Below are 14018 nucleotides of genomic sequence, written 5' to 3' on the forward strand. Positions count from 1 at the left end.
TCAGCTGGCTGGAGGGAGTAGGCATCCCTCCAGCCAGCCATCTAAGAGGGAGGAGACAGTTGCAGGAGAGATTAGGCATCTCTCCCGCTGCCAGGGTATGTTGCTTGGTGGCTGGAGAGATTGGGCATCTCTCCTGCTGATGGAGTGGGGGTGGTGTTGTTTGGTGGCAGGAGAGATTGGGCATCTCTCCTACTGCCGGGGGGGGGGAGGGGGAGGTTGGTTAGTGGAAGGAGAGATTGGGCATCTCTCCCGTTGTTGGGGGTGTGTGGAGTTTTTGTCAGCGATGCAGCAGTAGAGCGTGAGCATCTCCTGCCGAATTTCAATTTGGTTTTTTTTTTTTATTATTATTATTATTTTAATTTGCGTGGGTAGGAGGGGGGGGGGTCTGAGCTGTCAAGCCTTACTTTCCTGTCGGTGCCTGAACCAATCGGCGCTCAGGCACTGATCAGAAAGTAAGGCAACGACAGCTCAGACCTGTCGGTAAATTTTGGATGCAAATGTGGCACAATGAGGTTAGAGAATCGCTCGGAGTGATCATTTCAATATTAATGACCTGGTTGTACTACATTTGCATGGCAGTATTGGAGACTACCAGAACACTCGGAAAAGACCTCGGTAAGCTGTTTTGATAATCAGTCGCTAAAATACATGCACTCTAAACCATCTGGAAACGGTTTAGTGAGCACGTTAAAGGCAGATTTTAGTTTTGAGAATCTGCCCCTAAATTCAGTGCTACAAATCCCATAATGCACCAAGATGGGGTTGTCAGAAGTCTAGCACTGATCTAAAATATCTGCCCTGGAACTGGGGAACTTGGCTGTAAAACTACTAGGCACAGGTGTCGAGCTCCATACTCATGGAGATGATGCGGTATATAAACTTAAGGTTTAGATTAGATTAGGAGGTGTTCAGGCTGGGTGGGGTGGTGGGCTAATCACAGGGGATAGTGAACTTGCCTTAAATTCATATGACTCTTCAATAACCACTTCCAGCTTACGATGTTCGCCAAGAGTTGGGCACCCCATCCTCACGATCTCCTCTTCCACTGGCTTATTCTCATTGGAGTCCTCTGCAGGAAAAAGGAAAGATCATACAGAGTGAGATACAAAGAGGATTATAATGTCTACCTTGCCCAGCTGTAGAGTAGGGCTGCCCGATTCACCGATTCACTTTGGTGAATCGATTCAAATTGATTTATTTCCCCCACCAAAATGAGACTCACTGATTCAGTAACCAACCCTCCCCCGGTGAAACCTGACATATTGCCGGGCCTCCTAAACCAGCAGCAGTAGCAGTAGTGCACAGCAAACAGAGGCAGCACTCTGAACAGGCTGCTTGTGGCCTGCCCTGCTAGGGCCTTCCCTCTGCTGCATTACTGATGATGTCACTGATGACACGCCAGAGGGGAAACCCTGTCAGGGTAGGCGCGAAGGGAGAAATGCAACAAAGGCAGAAAGGGGTGAGAGGGAGAAATTCTGCATATGGTGGAGGAGAGAGGGGGAAATGTTGGACATAGGGTAGAGGGCAGGGAGAGATGGTGTGAGAGAAAGAAATGTTGCACATGATAATGGAGGGAAGGAAGAGAGAGATGTTGCATGGAGGAGAATAGAAAGGTTTAACCTAGGGCACAAGCAGGGAGAAAGAGAGAAAGAAGAGAGATGGTAGACAGTGGGAAAGAGATGTTGGATATGACAGTGGAAGGGAAGGTACGGTACAGAGATGGAAGATGGATGGTGAGCACGGAGAAAGAAGAAAACGTCAAATGGGCAGAAGACCCTGGTAAGCGAGTTAACAGAAGACAAACAGAAACCAGAGCCTGTGACCAACATGATTTGAATAATCTGACTAGACAACAAAAGGTAGAAAAAATAATTTTATTTTCTGTTTTATGATTAAAATATATCACCTTTGAAATGTGTGTCATGAGCTAGGACCTAACAGAGAGGAAACATCTTTTTTGCTTGTTTATTTTGTTTACACCACAGCGCTGGCGTGGGGCTGGAGAGGGCAAAGGGGTGGGTGGGGTGGGTGAAAATGCTACAAAATAAGCCTACCAGGATTTTGAAAAAGACACCCGATTGGGCAGGAAAAGCGAATCAAATCAAATCAAACAATTGATTCAATAGGCTGAATTGAATCAAATCGAATCAAAATTTTTCCCCCTGAAATGGGCAACACTACTGTAGAGCTGATGGAAAGGGATTAGGCACCCTAAGCAAACCTTTAGGCTTGTGCCCCCCCCTCCTAAATATCTTTCAAGCCCCCTAGGCTCCCTGCTGAGCTTTTGATAATGTAACATAACAATTATGATCATGCCAACATCACCTTCTACAGAACAACCCTGTGAAAGCAGATAATTAGGCATTCTATAAAGCAGGGGTGTCAAAGTCCCTCCTCGAGGGCCGCAATCCAGTCGGGTTTTCAGGATTTCCCCAATGAATATGTGTGAGATCTATTAGCATACAATGAAAGCAGTGCATGCAAATAGATCTCATGCATATTCATTGGGGAAATCCTGAACACCCGACTGGATTGCGGCCCTCAAGGAGGGACTTTGACACCCCTGCTATAAAGGGCGCCTAATGTTAGGCGCCAAACTTAATTGACAAAATACTCTTTAATAGGCTCAGTAATAATAGCTTTCAAAACTTTAATTGGGCAATAGGTGCCTGCCTATCTGATTCTATAAAATATAGGTGCCTATCGCATGGTGCTTAATGGCGCCTTATGCCTAAGTGGGCGTTTCTGTGGGCGGAGTGTGAGGCGCCACTATGCGTGATTCTCTAAAAACTTAGGCGCCTGAAATGTAGGCCTTTAAAACCCTCGCCTACATTGCAGGCGCCAACGTTTTTTTACTTAGGCACCGCTAGCCGTGATTCTGTAAACGGCGCCTACGTGCAATTGACACATGGCTGGCGCAATTTTTACAGGCACCGGCCAATTTAGGACACCGCTTATAGAACCAGCCCCCATATTTTGAAATATGAAATGTTGTTTCGTAGATAAATTCATAAGTCGTGTCCAAAAGATACTGTAACAGCAAATGATGGCAGATGAAAACCTATACAGTTCATCAAGTATGCCCAAGGTGGCTAGAGGTGTGTATCTGTCACTCTGTGCAGGTTACATTCCTCTAAGCCTGATTTAAAGTGTGAAGGTCATTGAATTTTGGTTTGATTCCCTTATTTTTCTATTTAGGGATCATCTGTGTTAATCCTATGCATTTTTAAATTCCATCATTGTTCTTGTCCCCACCATCCCCCTTCCCTGGAGTATATTCAGGCATTTACCAATCTCTCTGTGGAAAAGTATTTCCTGATTTTTCTAAGTCTACCTCCCTGCAACCTCAATTTTACCACTTTCCCATCTGTGAAATTGATTTGTTTATACTGTATAGTAATACCTTTCAAGAATTTAGATTCAAACAATTTTTATTGATGCAAACAACATCAAATACAATGCCCGGGCACCCCAAGGTGCTCAGTACAAACAAATATGCATCATTTTAATAGTATATTCAAGTAGTCACTTGTACAGAAAGTAGGTTAGTGAAATATAACTTATAACCAATATGAATCACGATAAACATAAAGAAAATTCTTTCAATTAACCCAGCTCAAGTCCTCAAAAAAGAGATCCAAGATTATGTTAAGCGAGAGAAAAAGGGGAAAAAAAAATTATTATTATAGAAATTAGACAAATTCCAGAAAGAACTGAGATATAAAGAACAGCTTATATAAACTATTGAGCTATTGTTGATTCCTCTTTATCCAGTCGAGACAAAGCCAGAAAAGCTGTTAACTGATGAGGTTAAAAAAAAACCATATTTAACTGAATGGTAGCAAATAATACACTTGCAAGGATATCTTAAATAAAACGTTGCACCCAGTGAAGTGACTCCAGGTTTCAAAAGTAGAAATTCTCTACGATACTTTTGAGTTTCTCTAGAAAAATCAGGAAACATTTGTACTTTACATCCAAGAAACTCTTTCTGTTTATTTTGAAGAAAAGTCTCAATAACCATACTTTATCTATTGCGAGAGCTAGAGTCACAACCATTGTAGAAGGTACTGCTGTCTCTCTATCTGATGTTTCTAAAATTTCAGAAACATTCAATGGTTTGATTCAATATTTTAGACTGCAATTGAGTCCCATCTTTATTTGGTAAATAATACACTTGAATAAATGGTGGTAAAGTTTCCTCAGAAACTTGCAATATTTCAATCAGATATCTCCTTAACATTTCCCTAGGAGTAACGGTGGTTAATCTAGGGAAATTAATAAGTCTCAGATTATTATTCTGGGAATTATTTTCAAGTATTTCCACTTTCTTCCTGAGATTAGTATTATTACATTACATTACATTACTGATTTCTATTCCGCCTCAACCTTGCAGTTCTGGGCGGATTACAAAAGAGACATCTGGACATTTCCAGGATGATTACAAAGAGACTTCTGGACTTTTCCAGAAGAGTAACAAGAAGAAGAACATTTCCAGAGGAGTTACAAGAAGAATGATGTAGTATAGTTTAGGGAATGGGATACGTCAAGGAGGATTGGGACTCTTGTTTAACTATAAGCATATCTTGATCAAGCTTTAGAATCGTAGCCTTTGAGACAGTCAAATCCGCTGTTAAATCTTTCAGCTCTCTAGTATGTTGAATCAATTTCCCCTCTATATATTGGAAATTGGGACTGATAGTTTTAGTAAAATTTGCAATCAGATCCCATAAAGAATCTAAAGTCACTTGTGCTGGTTTCTCCCAAATAGGAAACCTTTGCTGGGTGTAGAAATGCTCACTGTCCTGAGAAGAAAAGCTGTCCTGGCTTGATTCTGACTGGAATCCACCTCCGTGTGCTTGTCCTACCTTGGTTTCTTCTGCAGTTGCTCCCTGGTCAGGGAGCACTGCTTCCACAGTCTCCAATATAGGACTTACTGCCTCTGGGGAAAGGACCCCCCCCTTCTCCGGGGTTTCCTCTGCCCCTGGAGAGCTGGTAGACCGAGGTCGCGAAGATGGGGCTCTCAGGTCAGGGCTTAGGGTGGTTTCAAGCCCAGGAGAGACAACCCCAGCCTTGCTCTGTCCGGGTGCTCCCAATGGGCTGCTCACCAACATGGACAACGCTGCCCCCTGCATCCACCGCAGCAGTTCATCAATTCTGCCGAGGGAAGGAAAATCCGAGCACAGCGAGGCACCAGCTGTGCTCCTACCCCTTCTCTTCAGCATCCTAATAGGAAATCGGGCTGCGAAGCCGCTGAATCAGGAAATAAGGTAAGATGTCTGGAGCGGTCCGGAGCGTCGCTCTCAGAGCGTCTGTTCAGCGGCCACTTTTCAAGTATTTAACCATCTGTGTTATATTGTCCCTGCTCCTTCTTTCCTCTAAGGCAGTAGTCTTCACTAATTTTTAAGCGAGGGCTGTTTGGAATTTGAATCGAAAAGGGCTGAAGAAGAGCTGACAAATATCTTCCTACTTGGGGCCAGGGCACCAATAACGCTTCTTGATATTCATTCCTACCAGAACACCTGGCCTTGGTCACACGTGCAGAACAGAGATAAACCCTCTGCAAATACAGGACCACAAATAGAAGTCCTAATCTACACAAACCAAACCCTAAGATGCCAGACTCTGCACGCAGTACACCACCAGAGAAATAGAGAGAAATGCATTTCTTCCTGAACAGTGCAAAATATAAACAGCAGATATAAATTCTCGAAACTAACATATTTCATTCACTAATTGAAAATAAAATTTTTTCCTACCTTTGTTGTCTGGTGATTTTATTTTTCTAATCATCTTTTTCCAGTCTCTGGTTGCACTTCTATCTGTGCTCTTAACTTTGTTTCCAGGGCTGACTTATCCATTTTTCTCTCCTTCACTTTCTGCCCTACATCCATATTTGGCACTAATTTTTAATATTCAGCTTTCTTCATTTTTTCTGCTTTCTTCTCAAATCTATCTACTTTTTCATGTCTTTCCTGCCCTTCCCCTCCCCTCCATCTGTGTATACAATCTCCTCTCTCTTTCTTCTCCCCCATTCCCATATTTTCTTAAACAGCATTTCTTCTATGTCTCTTCCCTTCCCCCACCTCTCCCATCCCTGTGTAGCATCTCCTCCCTCTCTCTCCCCTTCCTCTCCATCCCTGTGCAGCATATCCTCCCTCTCTCCCTTCTCTGGTAGTCTGACATCTTTCTCCTCTCCTTCCAATAGTCTGGCATCTCTCCTCTTTCCCTTTCCTCATTTCCTCTTTGTGGTATGGCATCTCTGTCCTTCCCCTCCCCCCTTCTCCCTACCTTAGTCTTGAATCTCTCCTCCTTCCTTTCCCTGATCTCACATCTTTCTCTCCTTCCCTCCCCCCTCCAGTAGTCTGACATCTTTCTCCTTTTCCCCTTCCTATGGTCTGGTATCTCTCTCCTTTCCTTCCCTTCTCTCCTCCTCCCTACCATGGTATGGCATCTCTGTGCTTCCTTACCCCCTACCTTAGTCTGGAATATCTCTCTCTTCCTTTCCCTTCCTCCTCCAGTAATCTGACATCTCTCTCCTTCCCTTTTCCCCCTTCCTGTGGTCTGGTATCTCTCTCCTTCCCTGGTCTGGCAGGCATCTCTCTCTCCTTCCCTCCTCCCTCCAGTAGTCTGACATTTGTCTCCTTCCCTTTCCCCCTTCTTATGGTCTGGTATCTCTCTCCTCCCCTTCCCTCCTCCTCCTTAATGTGGTCTGGCATCCCTGTCCTCCCCTTCCCAACCCTGGAGATCTGGAATCTCTTTCATTTCTCCCCATCCTCACGGTCCAGTATCTCTCTAGTATTCTTCCCCCTCCCCCCAAATCCCCCTCATGGGATTTAGTACGTTCTCACCCTTCTCCTTCCTGGCATCTGCTCTTTCACTTTTCAGGTCACTAGCAGTGTGAGTTAAAAACACTGCCTTTGATGCACTGGAAGCTTTCGCTTTCCTACTGCTTTACACCCAGAATCAGTAGCAGAGGGAAAGCTTCCAGGCTGCCTGAAGAGTGAAAGAGCAGCGCCGTGAAGGAGACGCGTGAAGCAACTACTGGATCCCACTGGCTAGAGGGGGATGAAACTCTGGACAAGTGCACGGGCTGCCATCATTGGCTTGTGGGCCTTGCATTGAAAACCACTGTTCTAGAGTATATATTCAGGTCTTCAAGTCTCTTCTCATTCGTCTTTTGGTACAAACCTCATACTATTTTTGTTGCCTACTCTCCCTGAAAGTATGTGCTGATAATTCTTTGAGGTGTCTGGTTGTCAAAATTTTTGCTTTGTGTTACACACTGATGCCCTTCAAGCTGCTGCCTGGGATCTGGGAAATTGCAGACCGGTAAGCCTGACTTCAGCTCCAGGCAAGATAGCGGAAACTACAGTATTATAAAACTACAGAACATGTACACAAACATGGTTTAATGAGTCAGAGTCAGCATGGGTTCAGCTAAGGGAAGTCTTGTCTCACCAGCTTGCTTCATTTCTTTGAATGTGAATAAACGTGTGGGATAAAGGTGAGCCAGTTGACATAGTGTATCTAGATTTTCAGAAAGCTTTTGACAAAGTTTCTTTTGAGAGACTCCTAAGAAAATTAAAGAGTCATGGGATAGATGGTGATGTTGTGTTGTGGATTGGGAATTGGATATTGAAAAGAAAACAGAGGGTAGGGTTAAATGGCCATTTTTCTTAATGGAAGATGGTGAATAATGGAGTGCCACAGGGATCTGTACTAGGAAGGGAGCTATTTAACGTATTCATAAATGATCCAGAAATTGAAATGACAAGTGAAGTGATTATAATTTGCAGATGACACTAAACTATTCAAAGTTGTTAAAAAACACCTGTGGACTGTGAATAATTGCAGGAAGACCTTAAGAATTTCTAAGACTGGGCATCCAAATGGCAGATGAAATCTAATGTGGAAAAATGCAAAGTGATGCACACAGTTACAAGATGCTAGGGTTCACCAAGAAAAAGATCTAGGTTGTCAACATAGTAACATAGTAGATTACGGCAGATAAAGACCTGAATGGTCCAGCCAGTCTGCCCAATTTGATTCAATTTAAATTTTTTTAAATTTTTCCTTCTTAGCTATTTCTGGGCAAGAATCCAAAGCTCTACCCAATACTGTGCTTGGGTTCCAACTGCCGAAATCTCCGTCAAAACCGACTCCAGCCCATCTACACCCTCCCAGCCATTGTAGCCCTCTCCAGCCTATCCTCCCCCAAACGGCCATATACAGACACAGACCGTGCAAGTCTGCCCAGTACTGGCCTTAGTTCAATATTTAATATTATTTTCTGATTCTACTCGAAAGGGTCGAGAGAAGATCGAATAAGATGGTTAAGGGGTTGGAGGAACTGCCGTACAGCAAAAGATTAGAGAAACTGGGCCTCTTCTCCCTTGAACAGAGGAGATTGAGAGGGGACATGATCGAAACATTCAAGGTACTGAAGGGAATAGACTTAGTAGATAAAGACAGACTGTTCACCCTCTCCAAGGTAGAGAGAACGAGAGGGCACTCTCTGAAGTTAAAAAGGGATAGATTCCATACAAACGTAAAGAAATTCTTCTTCACCCAGAGAGTGGTGAAAAATTGGAACACTCTTCCGGAGTCTGTCATAGGGGAAAACACCCTCCAGGGATTCAAGACAAAGTTAGACAAGTTCCTGCTGAACAAGAACTGCACAGATAGGGCTGGTCGCAATTAGGGCGCTGGTCTTTGACCGGAGGGCTGCCGCATGAGCAGACTGATGGGCACGATGGATCCAGCAGCGGCAATTCTTATGTTCTTATGTAGATCCTCTGTGTTCACCTTTTGTCCAATTTGTGGCAGCAGTCAAAAAAGCAAACAGGATGCTAGGAATTATTAGGAAAGGGATAGTAAATAAGACTAAGAATATTATAATGTCTTTGTATCACTCCATGGTATGACTTCACCTTGAATATTGTATTCAATTTTGATTGCCTAATCTCAAAAAAGATATAGCAGAATTAGAAAAGGTTCAAAGAAGAGCAACCAAAAAAACGAAACAGCGGATGGAGGAGAGTTGTGAGAATAGCTGAAAAGATGCAAGACACAGTAGCCTGGCTCTGCCCAAAGGCACTGGAAATGAATGGACAAGACTGCAGGGGAGGGTGATAAAGCTGAAAACGATCTGATTGTTTGTCAGAGATGACAAGAACAGGCGTTGAGAAGCTAAAGGCGGGTAACTAAAAAAGACCAGGTGCTGGTGACCTGGACTGGCCACCGTGAGAGCGGGCTGTTGGGCTGGAAGGAACGTTGGGCTGACCCAGTGAGGCTATTCTTATGCCCTCTTGTATGAGGAAAGAGGTTAAGGCTCTTCAGCTTGGAAAAGAGAAGGCTGACAGGAGATTCTTCCCTCTCCCAAAGGAACAGAGTACACACATATTTTCAATTCTCTATTCACCTACGTTGGCATCAAAACTTGGAACAACCTACCTATCAACAACAGGAAGTAAACAAACTACTTAATAGTCAGAAGAAAACTGAAAAACATATGATCAATTGTCTGGACAGATCGCTCAACATAAACCTCAAATCACATAACTGTCTATATCAGTGTCTCACAAACTTTGCGAACACGTGGCATACTAAATGTGGTAGCCGCGGCTCGAGGGCATCCGGAAGTATGTGGACGTTGATGCAATGACATCATGTGCATGAATGACATCATCACGTCGATGTCCACGCAAAGGCCCTCCAGATGAGTCCCTGAGCTGCCAGTGGAGAAGGGGGGGGGGGAGTATGCTGGAAGGGAAGAGGCGCGAAGGAAAGGCGATGGCCGACTGCCTACAGGATGTGCCTCTTGCCATGAGAGGCATGTCCTGTAGGCAGTCAGCCAGTCCTGGTGCCTCTCCTGCTCCCCGGGGCTCGCGACACACAGTTTGCGATACACTGGTCTATGTGGATCAACAACCTCTCTTCTTCCAGAAAGTTATTATGTAATCACCTGTTCTGTAGACTGAACAACAATGCTTCTCCTTAGACTGCAATTTGCCAGTACCTCAGTTCTTCAGACTTCCATCTAAAATTCTGTATTTGTTCACTGTTATATTGACAACCTCTTCTTTGTATTCTCCCCATGATTTGTATAGGTCTCTTAACGTTGTAAATTGCCTTGATCCTGTTGAGGCATAGAGCTGTCCACAAATTGAAGATTAGATTAGATTAGATATGATTGAGATCTACAAAATCCTAAGTGGTGTAGAACGGGTAAAAGTGAATCAATTTTTTATTCTTTCAAAACGGATACTAGGCTAGATTGACCATGGGTCTGATGTAACCGCCTGGTCTGCCTAATATTCATGTCTGGCCTGCCCAGCTGAAGCCTCTCTCCATCTGATCTGGGATTGATTGATAGGGAACGAAATACAAAATAGGAACAAAAACCAAAATAGAGAAGCACACCATCACCATCTGTCACAAACGGAAATTAGTAAAGCAGAGGAAGTGGGAAATAAACAAAGACCTGAACCAACCATGGCTATGCTCTCAAGGTATAGGAACAACTAAAAATCAAATGATATAAAAGAGCCCCACTTTATTAAAAACAAAACTGTGAAATTCCAACAAAAGTCACATGAACTGTTTCTTGAAAGTGCTTAAAAAGAGAGGATGCTGATGTGGCCAAGATTTGGCAAACCTGCCTACAGCAGAGATGAGCCTTGAAAAAATACATAAATGTTATTTAAAAAAAAAAAAATTCAGTTCCTCTTAAATCCTGCTTGAAAGCTCCTCTTTTGGAGGCAACTTTTCAATCTTAACACTTTATTCTCTGTTAATACGTACCAATGTTCTTTTTAATCATCCTCATAATACATGAAGCTCCTCAAGTCCCTCATTTTTCCTGTTTGTCTTGAATAGATTGTAAGCTCTACTGATCAGGGACTGTCTCTTATGTGTACCTTAAAATGAATAAAGCCAATGCACTGGACTGGATTTTGTGTTTTCCTTTATAGAGCCTGGGGACTGGGGGTGGTTGTGGGGGGGGGGGGAAGCTCTGGTAAATGGTGAAGTTGGGATGTGTTTTGGTACTCACATTGCTTTGTTGTACACCTTGCATTCTTGTGTGTTTGTATTTTTCTTTTGTTATAAAAAGCAATAAAATATATTTGGGGGGAAAAAAAAAACAATAAAGGTATAGACAGATAACTAAATTGCAAAAAAAAAAAAAAAAAAATGAATAAAGCCAGACAGTGGCGTACCTAGCCTATGTGACACCTGGGGCCCATCATATTTTGACCCCTCCCCCCCAATCTGTATGAAAAACAATGAGTTTTAGTAACAATCCACATGTCACACAAGAGTGTACCTAGGAAAAGGCAGCATCTTACATACTGCAGTGAGCAGTACAACATCAATACACCCATTGTAAAACTAAACAAGCCAGACTAGTACAGATCAATCCTAACAGAAAACCATGTCTTTCGAACACAGAAAACACCTTCGCCTAGTATGGAATATGTATCCACAAACAACTCCTCTTCCTTTTACAAAACTGTAGTGCAGTTTTTAGCCATGGTGGTAACAGCTCAGACTCTCATAGAATTCTGAGCAGTTATCACCATGGCCGGCACTAAAAAACGCTCTACAGTTTTGTTAAAGGGGGGATAAAATAGAAATACGTAGACAAAGGTTAAATTGAACCACCAAGAAGCTGGACTCTGCATACAATGCAACACCACAGGAACAGCGATGCATTTCCCCTAAAGCAAAATAAATAGGGAAATGCAAGATCATGCATGTTGGGAAGAAGAACCCGATGTTCACTTACAAGATGGGGGGATCACCGCTAGGGGTGAGCAACCTTGAAAGAGACCTGGGAGTGATGGTGGACACAACATTGAAGGCGTCGGCGCAGTGCGCCACAGCCTCAAGGAAAGCAAACAGAATGTTGGGTATCATTAAGAAAGGTATCACGACCAGGACGAAGGAAGTTATCCTGCCACTGTATCGTGCAATGGTGCGCCCACACCTGGAGTACTGTGTCCAGTACTGGTCGCCATACCTCAAGAAGGATATGGCGGTACTTGAGAGAGTCCAGAGAAGAGCAACTAAGCTAATAAAGGGTATGGGAGACCTCTCATATACTGACAGACTGAAAAAGCTGGGGCTTTTCTCGCTGGAAAAGCGACGACTTAGAGGAGACATGATAGAAACCTTCAAGATCATGAAGGGCATAGAAAAAGTGGACAGAGACAGATTTTTCAAACTATGGGGAACCACAAATACAAGGGGGCACTCGGAGAAATTGAGAGGGGAAAGGTTTAGAACAAATGCCAGGAAGTTCTTTTTCCCCCAGAGGGTGGTGGATACATGGAACGCGCTACCGGAGGATGTGATAAGCAGAAGCACGCTACAGGGCTTCAAAGAAGGTCTGGACAGATACCTGGAGGACAAAGGGATTGAGGGGTACCGATAAGAGTAGAGGTAAGGTTATAGGGATAGGATTAGAGGTAATTTGTAAAATTAGTCAGAGACCACTGTTCAGGCAGTGGGCCTGATGGGCCGCCGCGAGAGCGGACCGCTGGGCGAGATGGACCTCTGGTCTGACTCAGCGGAGGCAACTTCTTATGTTCTTATGTAAATAAATACAATTTTCTACCTTGTCTTCTCTGGTTTCTGCTTTCCTCATTTTCTTATCACTCTATTCCTTTCATCCACTGTCTACCCTCTCTCTGCCCCTTCTATATGACATCTTTTCTCCTTCTATTCCCCTTCCAGAATCTTTATGCCTCCCCCTTCCATCTCTTCCTTTACCCCATTGGTCTGGCATCCATCTTCTTCCCTTCCCTCCTCCAATGGTCTGTCATCTCTCTCCTCTCCTCTTCTTCCCTTCCCTCTCCCACACCCCCATGGTCAGGCATTTCACTCTCTCCTCTCCCTTACCCCCACTTCCATCACATCTGCCCCTTTCATTCCCTCCAACCCAATTCCATCCAGTGTCATTTCCCCTTATGCCAATTTTTGGAGAGGCCATGGCCCCTGTGGCCTTCCCCGTTCTGATACCTATGATATGGCGTCAAGGAAGCTGGATCATTTCTGGGTGCTTTAATGTGTTATGTATAAGTTGTTCTATTGTTTGGTTTTAATGCAAAGAGTTGTGACTGTGTTTTCAACAAGCTGGTCTTTGTGTGGTCAGTAAACTTAAATTCATTCCAATGGGGTACTGAAGAAATTCATCAATGTCTTATTTTGCTTGATGGGTGAAAATTTCAGGGGTACGTACTGTATACCATATATACTCGAATATAAACTGAGATTTTGGGGCCAAAGAAAGGCCCAAAAATGGGAGTCTCAGTTTATATTCAAGCTAACCCCATCCCGCATTCACTTCAGGCCTCCAGTACTGCCCTGGTGGTCCAGTAGTGCGGGGAGCTAGAGCCACCGTCAATCCCTCCCTTCTGGCTACTTTGTTCAGCTACCGTGTTTCCCCAAAAATTAATTTTGGGTCCAAAAAAACGCACTAGGGCTTATTTTCGGGGATGTCTTATTTTTATTTCACGTACAAGGATCATCTCTCCCTTCCTCTCTTCCATCCCAATTCTTCCTCTTTCCTTTCTCACCCCTCATGTGCAGCATTTTTCCTCCCCTCCCACCCATCCCCCTGTGCAGCATCTTTCCATCCCTCCTATTCCCGCTGTGCAGCAGAACCCCGCCGACCCTCCCACCACAAGACCGACATACCTCTGCTCCAAACAGCAGAGATGGCAGCACTCTGAATAGGCCACTTTGCGGCCTTCCCTCTGCCATGTCACTGATGATGTCATCAGTGACATGGCACAGGGAAGGCCGCAACGCAGCCTGTTCAGAGTGCTGCTGTCGTTGCTGTTTGGAGCGGAGGTGTGTCGGTCTTGTGGGAAGGTCGGTAGGGTTATGCTGTATGGGGGGATGGAAAGATGCTGTGCAGGGGGATGGATGGGAAAGTTGGCGGGATTCTGCTGTATGGGATGATGGGAAGGAGGGATGGATGGAAAGATGCTGTGCAAGGAGATGTGTGA

At 44.1% G+C, this 14018-nt stretch overlaps 1 protein-coding gene across 4 annotated transcripts in view; it reads right to left on the reverse strand.

Annotated features, from left to right (window-relative positions):
- Nucleotides 1-14018, reverse strand: part of LOC117364438 (sodium/calcium exchanger 1-like) — a 79775-nt gene that overhangs the window by 17114 nt on the left and 48643 nt on the right. Inside the window, exons 1-2 of one of the 4 annotated variants that reach the window (XM_033953602.1) lie at nucleotides 5760-5874; nucleotides 957-1069 (exon numbers count right to left, since the gene is read on the reverse strand). In XM_033953602.1, the coding sequence (XP_033809493.1) occupies nucleotides 957-1069; nucleotides 5760-5793 (147 nt within the window). In that variant the 5' untranslated portion in view covers nucleotides 5794-5874. Of the gene's footprint in view, nucleotides 1-956; nucleotides 1070-4868; nucleotides 4999-5108; nucleotides 5238-5759; nucleotides 5875-14018 lie in introns of those variants that run through there. The other 3 variants (XM_033953604.1, XM_033953603.1, XM_033953600.1) reach the window with 3 other exon arrangements.

The sequence above is a fragment of the Geotrypetes seraphini genome, chromosome 8 (assembly GCF_902459505.1).
Source record: "Geotrypetes seraphini chromosome 8, aGeoSer1.1, whole genome shotgun sequence".
NCBI classification, from domain to species: domain Eukaryota; kingdom Metazoa; phylum Chordata; class Amphibia; order Gymnophiona; family Dermophiidae; genus Geotrypetes; species Geotrypetes seraphini.